At 44.0% G+C, this 23,245-nt stretch overlaps 1 protein-coding gene across 11 annotated transcripts in view; it reads right to left on the bottom strand.

Annotated features, from left to right (window-relative positions):
* eya1 (EYA transcriptional coactivator and phosphatase 1) overlaps window positions 1-18,511 on the bottom strand; it is a 33,835-nt gene extending 15,324 nt beyond the window's left edge. The window contains exons 1-11 of one of the 11 annotated variants that reach the window (XM_071517748.1): window positions 18,373-18,511; window positions 17,531-17,596; window positions 15,929-16,006; window positions 13,726-13,792; window positions 13,202-13,347; window positions 12,155-12,277; window positions 7,510-7,592; window positions 6,678-6,864; window positions 5,872-6,014; window positions 5,026-5,109; window positions 1,334-1,423 (exon numbers count right to left, since the gene is read on the bottom strand). In XM_071517748.1, coding sequence (XP_071373849.1) covers window positions 1,334-1,423; window positions 5,026-5,109; window positions 5,872-6,014; window positions 6,678-6,864; window positions 7,510-7,592; window positions 12,155-12,277; window positions 13,202-13,347; window positions 13,726-13,792; window positions 15,929-16,006; window positions 17,531-17,596; window positions 18,373-18,496 — 1,191 coding nt within the window. In that variant the 5' untranslated portion in view covers window positions 18,497-18,511. Of the gene's footprint in view, window positions 1-1,333; window positions 1,424-5,025; window positions 5,110-5,871; window positions 6,015-6,677; window positions 6,865-7,509; window positions 7,593-12,154; window positions 12,301-13,201; window positions 13,348-13,725; window positions 13,793-15,928; window positions 16,030-17,515; window positions 17,597-18,372 lie in introns of all 11 variants that reach the window. The other 10 variants (XM_071517754.1, XM_071517755.1, XM_071517752.1 and 7 more) reach the window with 10 other exon arrangements.
* Between the last annotated feature and the right edge of the window lie 4,734 nt (window positions 18,512-23,245).

Below are 23,245 nucleotides of genomic sequence, written 5' to 3' on the forward strand. Positions count from 1 at the left end.
TTGCAGCCAATTAACTTTGATCACGATGACTGCGTTTGGAATCTCAGTCACCCGTCTGTCTGGGGGAGCACCAACATTTTCTTTCTCTTTCTCTCGCCCATTTTTCCTCCTCTTTGGGTTTGCTTCATGCGAAGAAGCAGAACATGGTGGTGACTAATGAGACTTGGCAGACTGGCCACAGCTCTCTTCACACTTAAGTATCAAACAAAACATTTCCTCTCCTGTGAGGTCAGCCTAAAGCAGGACACCGAGGAAAAAGCACTGGGTCAGTGGGATCAGATTCACTGGGAGAAAGAGAGAGGGAGCAGGAGATGGAGAAGAGACAGAAACGGAGGAATGAATGCTGAATAAAAAGGAGGTTAGGAAGAGAATTTGAGGAGAGCTCGGATTAGGGGAAAGAACATGGAGATAACTTGCTTTGTTTGCTGCTAAAATGTGACGTGTGCTGATAGGGTCTGGGCAGCGGGTAACGTGTGTGTCTGCCTGTGTGTGTGTGTGTGTGTGTGTGTGTGTGTGTGTGTGTGTGTGCGTGCATGTGTGTACGCATGTGGCGCATACACATCCGAGCATACAGCCTGAGCCTATAGGCATCCCTGACCCCTTTTGGTCTTTGCTTCACCTCTCCCCAGGGTGGAGCAGACACTCAGACACTCAGTCAGACACCACAGCCCCCCGCCACCACGACACACACACATACACACACACACACATACACACACCTCCCTACCCCCTGATCCCTCTATTTCTGTGCCCCAGGGGCAGATTTTACACTAACCGTACATGAATCAGGGGGGCGGAGAGGCGTGGGAGGGGAGACGGTGGGTGATTTCACGGCGTGACGGCAAGGGTCTGTGGTGTAGGTGGACAGCGACACCAAGCACACAGCATGACACACAGACAGACGGGACGGCCGCAGAAACACTAGAGCCTGACAAATTGCACTAGCCGCTATGGGAGTGGGGGAGGAGGGGGGGCAGGGGGGGGAAGGGGGCAGGGCTGGCGACCCGGGGACGACTGAGACTGACAGCACATGTAAAATTCATGGTATCCCTTGGGCTCCGAGGTAATACTTCACCACTATGGGACTGGTAACTGAGAAATAGGCTTCCCGCTATGAAACGGTTGTTGCCGCTTTTGCTAAAACTTTAATGGACTGTTCTTGCTCCTCCTGATGAAATATATACACTCTACATCTCGGACTGGGGCCTTAAATATTACCGGAAAAAACTCTGACCTCTAAAATCATCACGGGGTGAGGAGAAGGTATTTGTGCAGAACAGGAACACAGACTTGAGAAAGCTTAAAAAGAGAGAAAACACACTCATAGACGTACCTCTAAGTCGTTAAAGAATAAGTGTGTGTCGGCCAGGTTGAAGATCATCTCTTCCATCCTCAGGCCTAGTGATACAGACGTCGGCGGATCCTGGAAAATAGGAGACAGCAACAATTATCAAACAATAAAACAGCACATCATTTTTTTTCAGAGTCTCTTTCAAAGAGATAACGAATAATACAGTAAGCAGTGATGAAAGTCACTCAATTAGCAACGGTCGGGGAATTCTCTTAAATTCCTGAGCGCACTACTCCCATAAAAGAGGACATTAGACAGACTTGAAAGAAAGTTTCAGCCTTTGTTTACGAGCCTCCAAAAGGGACCAGAATAGTCATCAGAAATGCCACAGACTTTAATGAATGCCGTAAAAGCATGTCTCTTCTCAGGAGGGGTGGTCGATTTAGAAGAGTTGGGGTCACAGCCAAATCGTAAATAGCCCATTCTCCACATATTTGTGCTGATGCATCATCCAACTGCTCTCTAGGTGATATCAGGGGAAAAAATCTCCCCCTGAAGTTTCCCAAGATCACCAGCAGCCACTTTGAGGTGTTTCCTAATATAATTATAAAGTAATTCAATCACCTCCGAAAATTCAAAATTATTCCGGGGCAAAATGAGTATTGATGATTCCCCGCATTAAGCGCAACTGCAGTTTTTCTTTAAATCATGATCTCTGTCAGTAACGTGACACGTGCTGTAATGGTGATATGGTCGCACTGTCTGTAAGATAATACCCAGAGACGAGTGAACTACACTGTAAATAGTTAATGAACCTGTGACAATGTGTGCTTTTTTCCCTTTAAAAAAGCAAGTGGATAGGCAAAAAGTCTTCAGTTGAAATTTAGTTCACTAAAATTCACTTGCCCGTTCTAGTTATGTTCAGATATAAAACAACATAAAAACAGGATATAAGCAGAATTCCCTGCTTTCATTTTCCTTGCAAAAATTCAATTTCTTCTGGTCTTAAATTTCTAATCAGCAGATTGTCTTTAGCAGGCGAGGGATGAGAGAGACAATAGCGGGCTGTGGGAGAGGATTTTCTGCGGCTGGGTGAGGCTGTATTAAAGCTAGGCCAGGCAGCACCGGGAGGGATTACAGAGTTAAACCACCTGAAGACACACCTGAGCTATCTACTGATTAGCTGTCACACTCCACAATGCTTATGTTTTCACAAAAATGACAGAGGACAAACCACACAAGTAGAACTCAATCTCCACTTCTGGCGGCTGTCTTTCTTTCCTCCCCCCCCCCCCCCGCCTCTTTCTCTTAACCTCCCAGTTCGAATCAATCTTTCAGTCAGAATTCATCAAAAATAATTAGCCCCCCCACATCAACAGGCCACCAGCTCCCTCTCTTCCAACCCAACCTCTGGCGCGGTTGAGCTGATTTAGCGTATGGAGCGGTTTGGTGGGAAAAGGCGGCGTAAAGTGCTGCTCTCCGCTGCAAGTGAATCCTTTTCCAATTAAATCTAAACAATCAGTCAGTGAGGGAGTTAAGAATACAAGCAGGCCAGAAGGCCAAAGGGCTGCTGCTGTCACTGCTCCAGCACCACCTGTCCCGGGATGTCAGTGCCATCCACAGGGGCGCCAAGTCCCCCCCCCCCAAACCCTCTCTCTCTCCCCCTCCCCCTCAACCCCTTACCACTGACTCCCCAACCCCCCCTACCCCCTTTAAGCTCTAGCCCTGGCCAGCCCAATAGTAGCACAGCTGGCCTCAGCCATCAGCTTTATGGGGGCGAGCTGCCTTGATGCCAATTAAGAGAGCTGATAAGAACGGCAGTGTGTGTGCGTGCGTGTGTGAGAAAGAGGGGGAGAGAGAAAGAGAGAGAGAGAGAGAGAGAGAGAGAGAGAGAGAGGGGAAGGGAGGGTACGCAGAGTGAGAGAAAGTGTGGATGTGCGCTCACTCAGATACACATCTATTTATAGTAAGCTCAGAGTGGCTAGGAGGGAAAAACACACTGTTTTGTAACTTTTTGTTTATGCCACTGAGATGAGGATGACATGTATGACAGACGGGAAGGAGAAGGGAAGAGAGATGGGGTAGTGGGTGGTGGTGGTGCTGGTTGGGGAGGTGGGGTGGTCTGCTTGGCTTTCTTTTCTGAGGTAGTTTACAGATCTGTGTTTCTGATAGGCTTTGGGGGAGAGCGCTCTGTGGTTGGCGGGTGTAATCGTGTCTCCCTCTCATAATATTGCTTTGGTGGGATAGTGTCAGCAGGTTGGAGCTCGACAGGAAGAGAAAACGGGGAAAAGAGAGACTGAGATGGGTGGAGGAAAGAGAAAGAGAGGGAACAAGAGGGAAAAAGAGAGAGTGAGAGAGAGACTTTAGCGGCTGTCACGTCCTATATGAGCTCTGACGGAACGGGCCCTTATGGAGTCAGGAGTGTTTCCTGTTTCAGAGGAGCACACTGGAGACCCTGTGTATGCATGTGTGTGTGTGTGTGTGTGTGTGGCTGGAGAGGCCCTCATCACCGAGCCACAGCTCCCTAAGCCTTAGCTCTCTCTTTACCCAGCATGCAGGGCTAAGGATAAAGTAAATAAACAGTGGAGGGTCGCGGGGCAGCCCTCTTTCACCCCAAAAACAAAACACTGCCCCCATCAAACACCCCCTCATACCAGAACAAAGGCACAGAGCACGGGCCACAGACGCTAAGCTCTCTGACATATGAGAAGCAATATGTCATTTTCTACTTCAGAAAGAGAAAACTCCATACCCAAAACAACCAGTGATAGGAAATTCTGTCCTCAGACAAAATAAAATTAATCCAGATCATTTTAAAATTATAGAAAGTGTAGGAAATATTATATAAATCATAAATTGTGATGAATTAAAGTCAAGATCCTACAGCCATAATTATTCATCCATACTATATCTCAATGGGAAAAGTAGTAGTAGCATATTGAGAGTTATATAGAACCTATGACCTCAATGAAGCCATGAGAATAGGAGTTTGCCTTATTTCCCAAATTGTTTGTTTTGAAAGTTTAAATTTAGAGGAGCAATTTATATGGAATAACAAATAGCAAAGCCTGGAAAAGTAAACTCTTCATCTTGAAATGAGCATACACAATGACATGGGATGGAAAATGACCTTCCCAATACTATAATAATATATGTTGGTTAAGATTATATATATACTTTTGCATGTCAACGACAAGACATTACCATCCTTCATAATGAAATAAGTGTGATTTAATTTAACCCTTATCAAGAAAGGACTTAAGCTCTCCGCTCTAGGTTAAGTTTTGACCGAATTACATTTGGTGGTCTCAATCTCCTGCCAAGTTCTCCTGGGAAATCCTTCCCTGAAAAGGATGGATTGAGAAGCACTTAATTAAACTAACAATGTGGCATTTCTGAAGGAGAAAGGAACACTTAAGATGTGTCAATAGACATCCAGAGTGCAACTGTTGTGAGCCCCTGCAGCCGAGCCCCGACCAGCCCTGCATAGCTCCAACAGCTGCAAAGAGCAGCCAAATACTTGCCAGGCCTCATTGGACCTATTAAAAAAAGAAACAATTATCTGTACATTGAGTTCTGCTTTATCCCCTCACTATGGACTCAAGGCACGGTGAAATCTATCCTCTACTCGGTAGCTATTTTACCCCACTCCGTTACTTTTTTTTTTGCCTTTTAATATTTATATGTTTTGCTGATAAAGTGCACCGCTACTGCCACAGTCTGATGTCACTCACCCGTCCATATCTGTTGGCGTAAGACCCCGTGAGCAAGGAATGGAAAACGATGATTGTTTCATCCAGGTCCCAGATGAAAACTCGCTGGAGAGATGGGGGTATGGGGGAGGAGGAAGAAAGAAACAAAGAAAAACAGAGAGAAAAGAGGCAAAATCAATGGTGCACTCTGTAGGGCTGCAAGGTGATCCCCCTGGTCAATAGGCCAGGAGCGTGTATTTGTGTGCCACAGGGACCGGGATCCATTTGCTTGGGTTGGTCACCGCAACACTCCTCCCATCACCCCACCACATGCTATCCATCCCTTGCCCTTTACATTAGAGCAATCAATAGTGACAAACTAATTAACTAGATATGTTAACATGCCATGATGTCAGCGCTATAATGGGTGCTATTAACCTCTTTGAAATTCATATCATATTAATGAAGAGCCCCCTGAATCATCAAGGGTTTATTTTGACATATGGCCACATTTGACATACCAAAGTGTTTTATGGCACATGGTGCAACAGCGCTATTGTTAGACACAGCTAGTGACCAGCCTCAGAAGACTAGCATATATACATTATTCACTCCATTACCGACTCACCTCGAATAGACTGTTAATCACATGCCTTATCGTTTATTTATGAGGTATACATGAGAACTTTATATAAGATATTTATTTAGTGATGTCACATGATCCAAAATGCATGAATAACCCATTTATAGTTAAGGAATCAAATGTTTAAGAATTAATGCCCATCAAGTGTTAGAGCTGGTGTGGCAGCCATATAGTAAGTGGATTAGTGTGCGTGTGCCTCAGACAGGGCGAGGCTGTCTGTCGCCAAGGTAGCGGGCTCACCCTACCTCAAGGTCGGAGTCGGGCGGCGGTGATGGGTTGTTGTTCCTTCTTCCCCGGCCACGTGACTTTCCATCCGAGGCCCGGCGCAATCGATCCGAATCTGAATCTTTAATGGGGGTTGATGGACTGTGGATGGTACTGTACTCTGCTGAAAGGAAGGAAAGAAGGAAGAAGGAGAGTATAAAAAGAGTGCATGGAAGATAGGATATTATTTGCTTTTAGCAAAGAAGTTTAGGTGACCATTTGTCTTGATACAGGACGGACAGTTTCCTGGGATATTATTTAGTGATTATGCAGGCCTATAAATAACATTCAAACATAATGTAACTCCGCAGTAAAACACATGCTAAAAGCTATTGCGCTCCATACCGATTTAAAAAACAAAAGGCAACACAGTACGCTTCAACTAGAAATAGTAAATATGTCATTTAACTTAAAATTGAATGACTGTGTTTGAAATTGTGTTTATTTGAAGCCTGATGTCTTTGGTGTTGACTGATGACAATTTCAAATGCAGTCATAAAATTTTGACTGACTTATAAATGATATCATCAGTGCACTTTTGCCAGATGATGCATTAATGTCACATCCAGTTATGGGGAAAGTCTTCATCTGTATTCAGTTTACACTTTTACACTCTTTCTGCTTACCACACTGCAGTATATTCTACTTTATGGCAGAAATGATTTCCTGCAGCTATGTATTGTTTTCGAGCACATGCATGAATCTAGGTTAGTACATTTAAAGTTACATTGTAGGCATTTAGTTGATGCTCTAATCCAAAACGACTAACAATGAGTTTGTTTCCTACCTGCAGGGTTTTCTGTGATGGCCTGGCTGGTGATGCCAGTGGGGGGCTCCTGGAGGGTGTAGGTGGCGGTGGTGGACGGCGTGCTGGGGCTGGTGTTATTACTTGTCATGTAGGGCGAGGTGTAGGGCGAGCTGTTATAATACTGAGCATACTGGCCCTGGCCAAAGGCTGGGTAAGTGGGGTAGTCCTGCAGAGATAGAGAAAGAGAGAGAGAGAGAGAGAGAGAGAGAGAGAGAGAGGGACAGGGAGGGAGGCAAGTGGTCAGAGAGCGGTAGGGAGAAGTAGGGTACAATTGGATAAAGATAAGGTAAGTAGAGACAGAGTATGGAGAGAGCAAGGAGAGATAAAGCAAGGAGAGGTACAATAGGGTGAGAGAGGGAAGATTTAGAGGGAGGAGGTGGAGGCAAAGAGAGACAAAAGGTAGCAGAGTGGAGGCAGAGAAGTAGGCGGTTGGGCAGAGTAATGTGAGATATGCCCCGCACCAGTGTTGCTACTTTACAGTGCAGATTCCAAAACATAAATGCAAACACATGTCTGTTCTGTCCTACATCTGGACAACGATCTGTCTTGTTTTTTTTCTCCTCCTTTTCCTCTGTGGCATAATACATATGTGTTGGGGGAGGCAGATAATCCCTGCGTACAAAGCTTCTGACATCCTGAGTGATTCATGTTTGAATGTGTCACGGATGAAATGTAACATATTGTGTATGCTTGTTTCATAAAGATTTCCAGGTTGGGAAGAAGTCTATGATTTAATGTTATATAGACTGATAGCTGCATATCTATACCAGATCACAGTAACAGAATGAAAATGTAGGGAGGGCACTGCTACCTGTTGTGTGCTGTTGAAGCCAGTAGAGTTTGTCAGAGAGTTGCTTCCTGCATACAATCCTGATGTTGTTGTGAAAGTGCCACCTGTAGAGGAAAAAAATTATATAATTTTGAGTTATGTAAAGACATAATGTGCTTTTATACTGTATTATATCAAAATAAATCATTTCAGCTGCAGTATCAGGAAGCAATTCAGTGACAGAAATGAAACGGCACATTGTCAGGGGGAAAAAGAAAAGGTTTGTCTTTTGTGAAACAAATATTTGGGGTGGTGAACAGAGGGAGGCCTGAGGGAGAGCCTCCAACAGCGGCCTTATCTTCCTCCTCTTCCTACCTTATCAGTGATTGGATCTGCCCCGATGAATGACAGGGGGGGAGAGAGAGAGAGAGGAGGGGGGGCAGGACCTGCTCCCCAAGCTGTCCAAAGCCCTCACAATGCGAGGAACACAAGAGGCTGTTGTGTGTGAGCTAGCGAAGGGTGGAGCGGGTGGGAGGGGTGGTGGTGGTGGTGGAGGGGGGGTTAGTGAGAGAGAGATATATACTGAAGGAGAGCTGAGGTCGGAGTGAGTTGTTATTGGCTGGGGGGGGGGGGGGGGCGGGTGGGTGCTGTGCTGACATTATGCCCCAATGAATATGTATGTTCCTCTTTTCACTACCTCAAAAGAAGCACCTCTGGGGTAATTAAATCATTCAAAAGGGCTGATAGCATCTAATGGCTTAATAATATACATGACATGAGTTATAGAGGCTTGGATAGAGGAGAGGGGCGGCGGCCCCCGGGGGCACGGCTCCTCTCTGCAGCAGCCGTCCACCTGTACTCTCATGTCAGGCAGGAGAGCAGCAGGAGGAGCCGCTCAAAGGGGATCACAGGCAGACGGAGAGACAGCAGGACGACAGGCAGAGGAAGACACAAGACTGGAGGGCTTGGAGAAAAGAAAACAAAAAAAGCAAAAAGGTGTGATTGTATGAGTTTTTGTGTGCGTGTGCTCGCATGCTAATGTTTGGCTGTAACACAAAAAAAACAAAACAAGTTGAGTTCAGGCCCGTCGGTTGATTTTCTCATCAAACTGCATGTGACACCGGGTAACAAAGCGTCTTGAGTAACTTTTAACAATGCCAATGCCAAGAATATATCAAAACCAGGGTAAAATCGCACTGGAGTGTCTATAGGCCAGTTCTTACAAGCTTTACAAATACGACCCCTGGGCTTCATTATTCGTTTCTGTCCATACAAAGGCGTATCGCTTCTCCATACATCCACGGGGGACATTAATGAGAGCTACCGTTGCGATCTTTTAAACAGCTTCTTCACTTATCACCACAATGACTCTCCCATAGCCGCAAAAATATCCCGTAGCTTCAATGAAAACGAAGGGGGAGATAAATTTACTGTTCCTAAATGGAGGCGTAATTACACCTTTGTTCCCAGAGACAAACAGAGGGAGTTCCTTTCATCCTCTGGTCATTGGCCCCATCAAGAGGGCCCTCCCACACCGTGACAAACATGAAGCAGCTTTCAGAAAGGGGGGAGAGGGGGGGGATGAGGGAAGTGGGGAGGCCAAAGAGGGTAGCGCATGGAAGACGGCAAGGAAGAGAGAAGACACAGTCCAGTGTTTAGCCTACTCACTACTAGCCAAGTATCCAGAACTGTGGCTAAAAAACCTTCAGAGAAACAAAACACCTCCCAAGATCCCAAGATTACCAAAATCCACCAATTATTTGTGTAGTTTCTCACTCCCTGCTCCCAGCAATCACATGTAGACACAGCAGATTTTTACCTTGTTTTCCATCCTGGCCTCTACCAGTTCTTTTCACCAGAACTGTTCTCTCCTTTGTTGTTTTGTTTGATATTTCAAGGCCTGTGGTGGGAGAACTTTTAAACTTCTGTGTTCTTCGCGGAAAGTTCGACATCAAGTGAAAGTCCAACAAAACAATAGGAGAGAGACAAGGGGGAGTGAGGCTTTGAACGACAACAAATTAGCCTAATGCGCAGTTCAAAAAGTCAAAAAAGCTCTCACTCGCAGGGTTAGAGGGTTACTCTGCGGAGAACAAGGACCCACATAAAAGCCAAGGGGACCCCTGCTAGCCCAGTGAGAATGGGCTCATGCTGTTGGGGGTGGTGGTGCTGGTTATGGTATGGGGGGAAAGAGGGGGCCTTGTGGTTCCCCGAGGGGCATGTTTTCTCTCCCTCCCCCCCCCTGTCCTGCTCCAGTTAGCTCACTCACTCAAGACCAGACATCATCCCTCCCTCCTCTCCTCCTTCCCTCCTGCCTTCTGGCTCCGCAATTGGAAGTCCATTTGCTTTGCTTGATCAGTCCCCTTGCCATGGGCTATGTCTATCATCAGTGCACAATATTTGTAGCAGAAGTTTGTATGCCCCACTTGGGAATAGGCTATCAAGTCCAGATGGGGCTCTGCTTTTAAAAGGCAGCCCAGGCTTCAGCTTCTTCAACTCGCACTGCCACTGGGACAGAACGCTGGAACCCAATTATTCACCTAATTAGCATCTGCTAGGTCCCACCGTCAGCACAGCCTCACCTCAGATATGTTTAAAGAGAAAGACTAGGCAAACAGGGCTTAACTGACAATCCAAAACGATGCATTACACAAACTGCCACGAGGGATCGCAACATCGAAGCACATAAAAATGCCTTTGTCCCCCTTACAGTTTGGTATCACGACTTTAGCGCCCACACAAAGCTCCATGGCATTGGACATGAAAGCAAGGGGCAAAAACATTAATCTAATCGTCCTCCGCCTGGACAGCTGGCCACAGGCTGGTGGCAGGGACACCGTCAGAGAGGGGGAGTATCAGATGTGGAAAAAGCGTCTTCGGTCGGGACACCCAGGCCTAAGGCACCTCTCCCAGGCAGATCAATAGGCCAGAGAGAATAATGATGATGGTGTGGCTGAGGGCCAGAGCCACAGTTAGAGAACCCAGGGCCAGAATAGTGGTCAATCTGTCATCTAACATGGCTGTCAATTACTAACGCACTTAACGCTGCGTAGGGGCATCCGATAGCCAGAGATAGCAGGGAAGAAGAGAGAGGGAGAGAGAGAGAGAGATAGACGGAGAGAGAGAGAGAGAGAGAGAGAGAGAGAGAGAGAGAGAGAGAGAGAGAGAGAGAGAGAGAGAGAGTAAGAGCATAATACTCCGAAGATGAATGAGCACATAATACTGTCATCGTGAGTTAAACCACCAAGGGCAGGAAAGCAGCTTGTGCATTCTGCCTCGCATGCTCTGTCTCTTGTTCTCTTTCTGTCTCTCTCTGTCTCTCTCTCTCTCTCTCTCTCTCCTTTTTCAGGCTCTCGGCCGCCCGCTGGAGAGGGCTGCAGATCTCCGGCTGTGGCCGACTGTATTTGGTTAAGAGGCGTGGAAAAGAGGCTTCCCCGCGCCACATCTGCTGCTGAGCTGGCGTTATTTATTGTGAGATGCTCTGGAGGCTTTTCAGCAACATGTGGAGATGTTTCTACTGTCACACATTAGACATTACAGGAGAAAACACAAGGACCAGGGTAGCAGTCGCAGCGCAGGTGCTGCCGAGGAACAGAGGTTTTTTTGAACCAAGACAGAGAGAGAGAGTGAGAGAGAGAGAAAGAGTAATAGAAACATTACATGGCAGCAGGCCTGATCTACTTTTAAACTGACCTGACAGAGAGAGAGAGAGAGAGAGAGAGAGAAAGAGAGAGAGAGGGAGAGAGAGAGAGAGAGAGAGAGAGAGAGAGAGAGCAACAACTCATCTTTATCGGTTTCAAGGCCATAAATCTCCACGGTCTCAGCTCTTAAACAAATACAAATATGATCACAGGGAGAGAAAAAACAAAGGCCGGGGAGGGAGGGAGGGAGGGAGGGAGGTGGAGGGGGGGGACATGGCTGGTGCCTCCTAAGTGCCTGCCATTTTTCCATCTGTGTTGATTCGTTTTAAGAGGAGAGGGAGCCGTCCTAGAGGCTGCACATAACGGCCGCCTGGATGCAACCATCTGCTGGGGGAGAGGGTGAGGGCCGCGCTGTGAATCGGCCTGTCTCTGCATGCCATTAAATCAGGGACAGAGACCTATTACTCTAATCGGTTTTAAAGAGAATAAAATAAAACTTGTTTGGATCGGGCGAGCAGAGGGAACACGTGGCTGAAATGCTAAAATATAGTTGGACGGAGGAATGAGACGCGAGGACGAGCCAGAAGAGAAATGAAGTGATAAGCAGTATTGGCAAAACAATGGAAATGAGGGAACAGAAAAAGATGAGTGCTTTGATGGGAGTCACGCAAGGTAGACAATGAGGATCAAAGGATAGAAGTAGGAACACAGAGAGAGGCGGGTCTAAGTGAGGAAAAAAAAGAAAACAGGAAAAAACATACCGGCAGGATACACACTCACCACCCTGCTCACAGATTCCCATCCAAGATATATTTTTAGATCACTGGTGAATCAAATCTAAAAATCTGCTTAACCTGCCATGATGTTAGCCATGTCGACTTACATAGTTTGCATTTAAATGACTTTATCATGCTACAGGTATGGTATCAACAGGTATAAGAGAGACTGAGGCATCTCAGGCAGTATTTTCTGTATCCCACAAGTAGATTTGTGTGAATCTATGGAGAAAGAGATGGAGATGAAGGAGAGATTGGGCATGACGTCCTCACCTTGCATCTGGTAGCTGTACGGGGCCTGTCCCGTCTGTGGCGTGGTGAAGCCGGAGCTGTAGCTCAGGAAGCCCGTCTGTCCCGGGGACTGGGCCTGGCTCAGACCCCCCTCCGTCTTTATGCCTGCCCACAATGGACCTAAATCAGTTAGTGACACCAGATCGGTTTGATGCACAAGCAACAGTCAACACACAGGTTTCAGTTACACTGGACACAGCAAAGGGACACATACCCAGTCGCGGTGTGTTAGCGTAACACACTAATCACAATGGATGATCACTGATTATCTGATTACTGATTATCACTATCGTCAGTTGTTTAGAATATTAGCTTGCTCTGGGTTAAGGAACTGTACTTGCCGCTCCAACCAAAAAGCATGTACTGTATGTCCATTGATTTAGTAATTTAGCATTATCATTAGTACTTATGTTAGGCCATCTGTGGAAAAAATGCACAAGTAATAAAAAGTTAGATTTGCTAGTGTTTGTTAGTTAAACTGGCCACTGGTTAGATTGAATCAGTCCCAACACATTGTCTATGCAACAGTAGGTTTGTTAGCAGTTTGCCACCACTCAAACAAACAGTAAATTCCTCCACATACTGGAGGGTCTTTTGGGGTCAAAACACTCCAAAGACTTTGGACAAATAAAGCACACTGTAGCCATGTTCTCTATGCTTCGCTCTTGCGATGCCAGAGGAAACCAGTTTTTGTTTTGAAATTTATATCAGTAATCTTTCAGATCTCTCTGAACAGCACGATAAGCAAATTCAGTTTTATCGCATTAAAGGACAATATGCAGGCACTAAACAGTGACTCAGCATCTCTCCTGCTCTTTCTTTGGAGGGGGAATTGTGGGAAAACAGGGCAAAGACTTTGTCCTGACTTTTAAGCAGGGGGAAAATATCATTATTATTATTATTGTTATTATTTTTCTTTTCTCCTCCTATCCGTGCATACAACATAAAGACTACTGAACACTGAGGATATCAACAGGCATCTTTTAGCTGGAAAAGAAGAGGATATTATGTGTGTTAGTGAGATCTTACCATAGGCTGGGATGCCATAGGGCTGGCCAGGCTGGGGGTAGCTAGCATAAGCTGCGGCCTGCTGCATTCCTGTGGTGTACTGCGTCTGCCCATACGCAGCCATATTTTGGGATGAAGGGGTAGGAAGAATATGTGGATATGTTCTGCTATTTGAGAAAAGAAACAAAAGACAAAAGTGAGAAAGGAAGGCAGGAAGAAAGAGGACCATATTTTACCCCCGAAACCGAAACACAAACTTTGCTCACTGACAAATTCTTTGTGATTGTGCTACTTAATTTGAAATACCGAGCCAAGCTGTAAGGCAGATAGCATCGAATAGCTGATATACATGGCGAAAGAATAATAAATGGCAAAGGAAATTTTTGCAAGATAGTAATTACAACAGATTTCGGAGTGCACAAGCTGCAGACATCCAGGCAAACAAAGCCGGTCAAAAACCCCCGATCTAGCAGAAGGATCTAATTAAAGATCCAAATGAAGTTGGATGCTGCTTATTTTTTAAAGAAAAATAAAAGAAGCCTTACTTGGAAGGGTAAATCTGCGGAGAGAACTGGTGAGTTTGTCTTGGGCTGAAGCCACTGGTTCCAATAGCTGAGGAGAGTTAAAAAGAAAAGAGGCAAGCACATATTTAAACATTAAGGAATAAGGTAAATATTATCTTTTGCCAACAGAACTTCGGGATTCCAAGGAAACAGTAATTACATTGCATTACTCTATTTATTTCGGTAACCTTATTTAAGGTTGAAAACCGGAGAGCAATAATGAAGTAAAATAATCAGGTAAAAACGTCAGGTTTTTCTGCTGACCCACGTATCTGTGAGATACTTCTGGGCTGCCATGACGACCGCTGGTATAAACACACACAGGATGGTCTGAATCAGTCTCGGCCTGTGGCTTCGGTTGCCTCGGGCCTTTAAAGCCACAACCACATTTGAAGTGACATCACTGATTGCAGGTAATGAGCGCTACTGCATAATCATTCCTTCATTAAACGTACGGCTCATCTGTGTGGTTCCACAGCAACATTAACTTGTGAAAATTCACTTTTACCCACAAATAACTCAGAGAAATACACTTGGTTTAAATCTGCAGTGACAATTATATTGTACACACGGTGGCTTTTTTCAATCATCGGTGTAAGGTAAGCGACACCTCAAATAAACTCTTAATAATGAGAACATATGAATTAACAGCAGATTAGGAAGATTAAGACCAAAATGTTACATATCAATTTTCAAGAAAAAAATGCAAACAAAAAAAAAACATTTATAAAAATCACCGTAAAATGTATTATTTAACATTCCTAACAATACAAAAGATCCAGCCTGCAAAAGTGTTATCATTTTGTCAACTACCTTGAAACTTGTACATAAGATTAGATTTTAATTTTAGCCATCATTTTGTAATAGTAGGTGTCATTTTTTAGAAATAAATTTAATGTATAAATAAGAACGCAACAAGCTGGGTAGATAGACAGCTACAGTTTATCAGTCCTATGTTGGTTAGTCAACAGATATCAACTCAAACAGGCAACAATCACAGTTCTGCCACGGGCGCTAACATGCCGACTGCAGCGGAGTGGCACAGTTCTGAAACATCTGTCTAATTGGTCGTGACATGTAAAATAAGGGATTTGGTTGCGGGGGAGCACTAACTGTATGTAACTGTATGCTGTAACCCCTCACACACGTTATTAATATTGAACACTTTTCCCACATCAGCAGCACCTGCCACTGGACAAAACCTGCTCTTCTCAACAGAGCTTTGGGTTTCCCCGCCGAGGATACGGGGGTATAAGATTACTAAATTTCATTAATATTGTCAAAGACAAAAGTCATAGCAGTGATTTATGTGCTTCTAGCGTTAAGGTATCAAGTACTTAGTTAAACAGTTAAGGAAATAGGGGAAAATTAGCAGCAAGATAATACCAGGCACAGTTGTTTCAGAGAGAGAGGGTTGATGGATGCAGAGCTAATAATACATGTGTATAGAAATCATAAGACAGCGCTACAGTTTGACACAGATACTGGTGAGGGCAGAAAAAAATAAATAACCTCAAAAATTTCATATATTAGCTACTTATTTTGTTTGCATTGCCTTCAGTGCTCATTATTCTCTGAGGCTTTGGTTTTATTTAGCGATGCACCGTCTGTATCTATGTGTGTGTGTGTGTGTGTGTGTGTGTATATGTGTGAGTGAGAGCAGGGTGTGAAAGCCCTGGCTCTGACAGGGCGATAGGGTAACAGCCCGTGGAGAGCGAGGGCCACTGGGACGCCATGTCACTCCACTGGACAGACAGGCTCAGTGCATTACAGGTCATAATTCAGTCCTCACTGGCATGGGAACTAGCAGAGTCAACACACACACACACACACACACACACACACACACACACACACACACACACACACACACACACACACACATGCAAGCACAGCACATAAATATGCTGACAAAGGTAAGGTAGAGTCTCTCGTTCTTAAATACTCACTCACACACACACACACACATATATGTATATATACATATATATATATATACACACACACAGACACACACACCCACACTATGTTGGCGTTTTAGCTGCAGGGACACTTCCTGGGGCCGAGCTTATCAGTCACCCATCTCTGGGCTCATCTCTCACTAATCAGTTCTGCAGCTGTGTGTGAGAAGCAGCCAGACACACACACACACACACACACAAAACAGTGCCCCCCCCCCCCTCACCTGATCCTGAGAAGCTGTCTAGAGAGGTGTCTGCTACTGAGGTGGCGATTTCGCTGCTGCTCATTGGCTCTGTTTTAACTGCAAACAAAGAAGCCACACCGTCACCAAAGGCACCAAATCAAAGTCTGGAAAAAAAAAAAAAAAGGTCTAACTAAGGTCTAACTACTCCAGGCTCTCACATTCACTGAAGTTTGTTTTGAAAATACAGCAAAAGTTACTCCATGTAAAATAAAAACAGAGCTAGGGAAAATGTACAGGACGGAGGGAGTAGTCAAACAACTTTCCACTACAGTTTTCATAATAATGTTGGCAAATTTCAATGGGTTATAAAATATTACATCTGTATCAGTTAAAGATCAGAGTTTTTTCATTTCTATTATTTTTTTTATTTCCGTGATTTATCAGATGAGTAGAGTCTGAGTGAGACTCACTCAACAATCACTGATCCCTGTCATTCAACCTGGAGAAAAACTATGAATGCTGTTACTTTTAGAAATATGCTGGAGCCATTTCCCAGTGTAAAGTTTACTCATGCACTTCAAAAACTTTTAACAATTTAACAAGAGCAATGTAAGCCAAACTTTAGCCTGACAACACATTTTGCCAACCAACAAATTACTACAGTGTTTGACCTTATAATTTATACTTAACTATGATTTAATGGCTTACCCGTATTTAAATGTAGCATCAGGGAGAAATAAACAAATATAAGTCAGAATCACTGATAAAAAGGAGCCCTGCATGGACGTGCAAGTACGATTGAAATGTCAAGACAATGTATGGTGTATAAAATCTTTTTAAGAGTGTAGCGAACGCTGTTTGACCTTGGCTCCTTTAAACAGCTACAGCGATAGATCTGCAAAGACAATTTCACAGCTATCTGACAGCTCAGGAATCTTTGAAATCAATCCATTTCACTTCAGGCGGGCTGGGGGATTTTTTTTTTTTTTTTTGGCAAAACAAATTCACAATGTGGGCAGGGGAGTCATGCTCAGTGGAATCCCTCATGGTTGAAGAAGCCATTTGCTGTCATGTTTTACATGTTTCCGCTATGCTCGTTCTGCACAGAAACATATGTTGACGGGGAGCAATTCTTTTGAACAACACACCGATGAAAAAATAGTGGTAAAGTGCATGCATAAACTAGCACACACTCAGGTCACAGAGCACACAATAACCACTGTATTCAGGAAACAGCATGGAACGTCCAAATGAAAACTAAAATGCACAGTATGCGACTTCACAATCTGACCATTCATTAACAATGGACTCAAATCCATCCAGTGTCAAACCATGCTTGAAACAGAATAACACAACAATTAAATGCCAAAGAGTTTCTGAATGAAAGGCACAATAGTTGAAGCAAGTGTTTAATTTTGCAACAGGTAAAGTATGTTTTTGGGGGGGATTTTTTTTTTTTTTTTTTTTTTTTTATCACAAATTAAATTTCTTGAACATTGAAATCCCATGAATCTAAGTAGAGAGATCAAAAAAGGTAAACTACAAAGAGTGCTTTCTTTCTCGCTCTCTTTCTTTCTTTCAGTGGAGTTGAAGAGAACACCAAGTATTGTCCTTTCATTGTGTCACCAAGAGTAGACAAACCTGCAGCGGACTGTGAGTTAGAACCTAACAACCAGTCTGCAGTGGTAAGCATTGTGATGTTATCACCTATGGGAAAGAAAGAACGGCAAAGGACACATGACAGTCTGCACCACGTCTACGGGTCCTTTGTCAAGAATATAGGAAAATAAATACACCCAGAGCTCAAAGCACAGACTAACTTTCCTGCGAAGATTACATGATACTCTATGACGTTTTGAATGACTCATGTTGGTTTGTGACATGAGCACGACTGCTTGACTAAACAAAGGCTCAGCTTTTAGCACAGGGCGAATCACCTGAGTAAATAACTATGGACAGTACAAACCTCATGCAAAACACCCTCCTTTTCATGCTGTGGGCTTTTGAATAATTACATGGTTACTTAAATAAACAGCTAATAATCTCTGGAGAAAAAACACTATTAGCATTGAATTATATAAACTGTAAATGGTAGGGAAGCAGGTACTGTAACCCTGTAAAGTCCAAAATAATCTACATTGCAAAGCTGCAAATATCTGATCTGAATGAGTGCATTTCCTCTCTTGCCTCACTGTATTACTGCAAATGTGTACTGTTAACACACCTTTAGAAAAGGATAAAAAACAGATGACATTTTCCATGCAGTAACACCTGCATTAGTTTTATTGCTATTCAAGGCTCGCGACTTAACACATGCATAAACGCTACACAGGATTCACCTGAAGGTTAAAAAGCCTCGCTCTGTTTCACATTTGAGAACTACTGTACAGTATACATCACCCTTTTCAGCCTTTTTCGTATTTAGAATAGCATGAGAGAGAGAGAGAGAGAGTCACTAAAGAGAAGCAGCCCTGCGCACATACCTTCAGTGCCATTGGGTGTCATGGAATTGTTATTGATGTGGGAGTTGTCGAGGTTGGGACCATTAGGAGATTCGCTGCTTCCACTTACTCGGCTGTGAGGACTGGCTAGATCCTGCATTTCCATAGACCTGACGAGAGACAGAAGCACACACACACACACACACACACACACCAAATTAAATTACACATATCACACCGGATCCAGGGAAGACATATGGCTGGACACACTATGCAATGTACACAATATGCACATAATGCAGTATTATAGATTTAGTAAAGTAAGTAAAATGGTAATGTTACTAGAAAGTGAAAAACAAATTATTATATGTAGATTACAGATCAGGGGCTGAGCAAGACAGAAAAAAAATGCCAACAAAATTATATTTGCAACTACAATTTTACAATAAATTTAGTTACAAATCAATAAAATACTGATGTGAAACAAAATAATTAGGAAAAAATAAGATTATAACTTGCTGAAAATTTCAAAACATGAGGCAAAATGTGATCACACACACCAACAAAAACACGATAGAATACCAAGCTATGAAATGAATAGTAAACATTTTGACAGATACTTTCCAATTTCTCCCATCACAGCAATCACAATGCAAGTCAGTGCTTTACATGATGTGAACACAAAATGTTTACTGTCAATTTACTCTGATGTGTCTTGCAGCAGAAATGGCCTTAAGTGTGTACTGCATTGTGTGGTATTGTAGACTGTTAACAGATGTTTGCTGGTTTGAGGCTATGGTTAATGTGCTTGTTAAAAGTGCAGCACTCTGCTTGATTATAAGAGTCTATGCCTCAGTGATGGGGAGATGAGAAGCTCACGAGGCATGTGTTTGCTCTGGCAAGCTCCTTAATTGTTGCTGTGTTTATACTGAAGACCACGCCATTGAAAACATTATTCTATCTTCTCATTTGTGTGCTCAGAGGATTTGATCAAGCATAGACAATGGAGTAGAAAGCAGGCACGAGTGATTTGAAAAGTACAGCCGCAAACTCCAGCCCTTATTTGTCTTTGCCGCTGTGCCCAATGCAATAGTGAGTTAATGAAATTAGGGCAAAATGTTTTGTACATTACACTGCCATTTCCAATTAGATTTCAGGGTTCTGAGTATCTCTGCTATCGATAAACATTGTCCATTTACATAGGGCCACGAAGATAAATGCTCGAGTAAGTTTGAGTAGTGTAAGTGCTATCAGATGGCATGAATATACCAGAATTATGAGATAGAAAGATTGAATTATGATATGTATTTATGGCATTTAAGATGATATTACAATATTATGATATTATGATACTATGCTATACAGTGTGGTAAATGTATTCATTTTTCGCGGTCAATTTTCAATTTAATAATTCACTAAAAAATTTGATTTTCAGGCATTGTGTTACAAAAAAGAAAAAGAAAAAGAAGATTAAAAAATAACCAGCAACAGAATAGGCCAAGCAAATCTACTTCACACACTCCCATATTGGTAGCTGCATTGTCCTTTTCCCAGAGGTATATTAATTTACTCCTCCCCTAAAAACATCACACTCTTCAAGCATACAACAACACAGAAGTACAAATATAAGCACTAAAGAAAACTTTCAGACTGAATTACCACAAACGGTCTGCGGAATATTTCTATCTAACCTTATTTCCCCGTCTCACACTCACAACCTAATTCCGTTTTCTCTCCTTCTATCCAAACTTCCTTCCCATTAGCTGATGGCTAAAAAGCCTTAACTATCTCCAATCAGACAACCCAGTGGGCTGAGAGGTGGACAGTTCTTTAGCAGAGTGTCTGAGGCGAGAGACCTACATCTCTCTGATGCTGCTGGCACCGGCTCAACTCTGCTCTTACCTGGACCTGGATGGCTTTGAGTCCTCTCAAACCACACTCCCTTTCTTTATTCTCCCTCCACCTGCCCCAGCGGAAACAATGTCACTCCTTGTTATTGCAGCTCGATGTCACAGTCCAGAGCCATCCATGACACAAAAGTGGTTGTCTGAGAAAACATTATTGTTATTCTGGAGCAGAATGGGAAGAGAAGGCTAGCGGGGGAACAGAGGCGCGCATTGTCTCTCCGAGCTGCAGCCCTGCTCCACTGTTGTTTCCTCCTCCAGGTCCTCCCTCCTCCCTCCACCCTGAGCAAGGGGAGCACGGCCAAATGACGGAAAGGTGATTCATCATTGGTCTACGACAGCTGCAAACTGGATTAGCCCTCCCCCAATCAACATGCAAAGCGGCTTAGCCAAGGTAAGCAGGAAAGGGGGGGGAAGTGGAGCGGAGGGGTGGGGGGTGGGGGGTGAAGGAGCGAAGGTAGGCAGAGGGGTGAGGGGTTGGGGGATAGCGGGGGCCAGGGGGCAGCGGAGGGTGGGAGGAGAGCCTGCCTGCTTTTCCTGCTTGAGGTAGCCTGCTGCTGGAAGGGAGATGGGACTTGTTGAGCGGAGGCAAGCCGAGCGTGACACCCCTAGCATCTTCAGCAGATCTTTCATCTGCAATTGACACTATCTGAAATTTATCAGCACTCCCTCTCCCGGCACACTGACAGCTCCTAATGACCGTCAGGGCTGCTTCCCGCGGGCCTGCCCCGGCCTGGGGCTACAGCACGGCACAGGACAACACAAGCTCTCAGCCTCTCAAGCCCCACTCACAATGGAGAGAGAGGCAGAAGGAGAGCGAGATATATAACACTCACACAGGCGTTATATGATTCGTTCCCGTTCTCTGTTGCTCAAACACAAAGAATCATGCTTATGTCTTTTTCTCTAGCACACAGAGACACATAACTCATGCGTGTACGTCTGCACACACACATATCCAAGACACACACACACACACACACACACACACACAGACACAGGGCACTTCAGAGGCCCCCAGATCAGTGGTGCATCTCAGACAATGAGGGAGACTGGAAACAAGAACACGGAGAGCATATGGAGCCACATATGTTTCCTATGACGCTACGAATGCCTCTATTACTCTCCTTTAGCTGACAGTTACATTTTGCTGTCCACTCCCGCTCTGCTCGTCTCTCTCCAAACATCAAGCAGAGCCATATACTTGCCTGGCTATAACACTATATTAGACCTGACTCCAGCCCACCACGGGAATACAGGGTCCAAAAAAGGTCAAAGGTATTCAACTGGTCAGGAAAAGGAAAAAAAAATGACATATAAAGTCTTTTTCAAAAATCCTGGCATGAATTTTTAATGGCTGACTGTTTACATGAGCCAGGGTAACCTGAGCTGCATGGTCTTAAGGTTTTTTTTTTCTTCTTCTTCTTTTTTTCAACAGGCTTTGCTCTTCGCACCAAGGCAAAGCCTTCATGAATACCATTCCAGCTTTACATTTTGCCTACTTTCCCGTCGCTCACGGTTCAGCCATCTTGGCAAAAATAACCATTATATTTCATCCTCACTTTAGAAGCCGCGGACAAAGGCCATGCCTCCTCCTGCTACGGCTGGCTGTTAAAATATGAAGAAGGGGATGTAAAACACAGAAGATGTCAGTGGAAAAGAAAGTCCGCAGAGGTAAAAGCTATAAAGACGAAAGAGAAACACATTTTGCCACAGCACATTAACAGTCGGAGGATGTTGGGGAGAGAGAGAGAGAGAGAGAGAGATAGAGAGAGAGAGAGAGACAGAGAGAGAGGAGTGTGGTGTGTGGTGGCTGGTTTCTCTGTTCTCCGCAGTCAGGGCCTGTGAAGCCATTTACCATGCTGGTGTCTCAGCCACTGCCAGCAGGTGATACCGGCCAGGTGAAGAGAGAGACAGGGAGAGGGGGAGCGAGGGAGAAACACGAAGGGGGAGTCGGGGGATTTAAAAGCAAAAACAAGCCTTTCTTCTGCACCGCTAAATATTTATTGTTTTAAAGAAAAAAAAAAGTCTGCATTCAGCATCTTTGATGTGCTTCTCAGTTCAACCTGAACCGCCAGGTCTTTGAAGCTAGCAAGAACAAAGCCAGACTAGATGAAGCGTTGGAAGTGTCATCAAGAAAAAAAAGAAAGAAAAAAAAAGAGTCACAACACGCTTCACTCCCGGTTGTTTGCAGGCCCTTTTGTTTCGCTTTACTTATTTCAAGACCTGCGTTTCCAATGGCAAACACAGCCACAGCCAAGCTTTTAGCATAGATCATGTCAGCATGCAGGCTGTCTGAGCTGTCACAGAAACTCGCTTCTACTCTACTACATATACCTGTGTTACTACATACTAGGGAAGAATTAACAATTTTACCACAAACTGAAGGTGTTATATCCCACCAAAAATGTCAACAGATTGGTTTAAATTGTTTTCATGCATTAATGACATACTATTCCAGATAAAAATAATCAAAATGAGATGTCACTGGAATAGAAATATGAGGGAATCATCCCGGATGCTTTGTTTATTTCATTCCTCACTCCCTGTGCCACATTTACTGGATATTAATTTTTATGGGGCAAAGAGTCCACAGTCCTTTGAATTTTACAGACTACGTAAGCCATGTGTTGTCAGTTACAAGTTTTGAAAAACAATGCTTTAATCAAAATAACTTTAAAACAACTAATCCCCACTTAAGCTGGTCAGCTGAATCCACATGGTGGCCCAGGAAAAATAAATCCACTCGCAAAGAATGTAGATGCAGACAACAATTGGACACAGATGTGAGTGGAATTAGGCACAGTTTACAAAATGCTACACTTCACTTGTGTCTCTGTACGTGGCCGAAGAAATGCAGGCTGCCAACAAATGCAGCATGGATTACCTTTGCTTTTTTTTATCCTAACAAAATTGGGCATTTGAGAAAAGATAACTTCTGATAAAGTGAACGGACCATGATAAATTACGCAGTGATGTACTTTTGAACAATGAAAGCGCTTTTCTCGACT

The sequence above is a fragment of the Centroberyx affinis genome, unplaced genomic scaffold (assembly GCF_046629955.1).
Source record: "Centroberyx affinis isolate AG114_WGS23_722 - 3 ecotype Tasmania unplaced genomic scaffold, CSIRO-AGI_Caff_v1 ptg000519l_1, whole genome shotgun sequence".
Classification (NCBI taxonomy): domain Eukaryota; kingdom Metazoa; phylum Chordata; class Actinopteri; order Beryciformes; family Berycidae; genus Centroberyx; species Centroberyx affinis.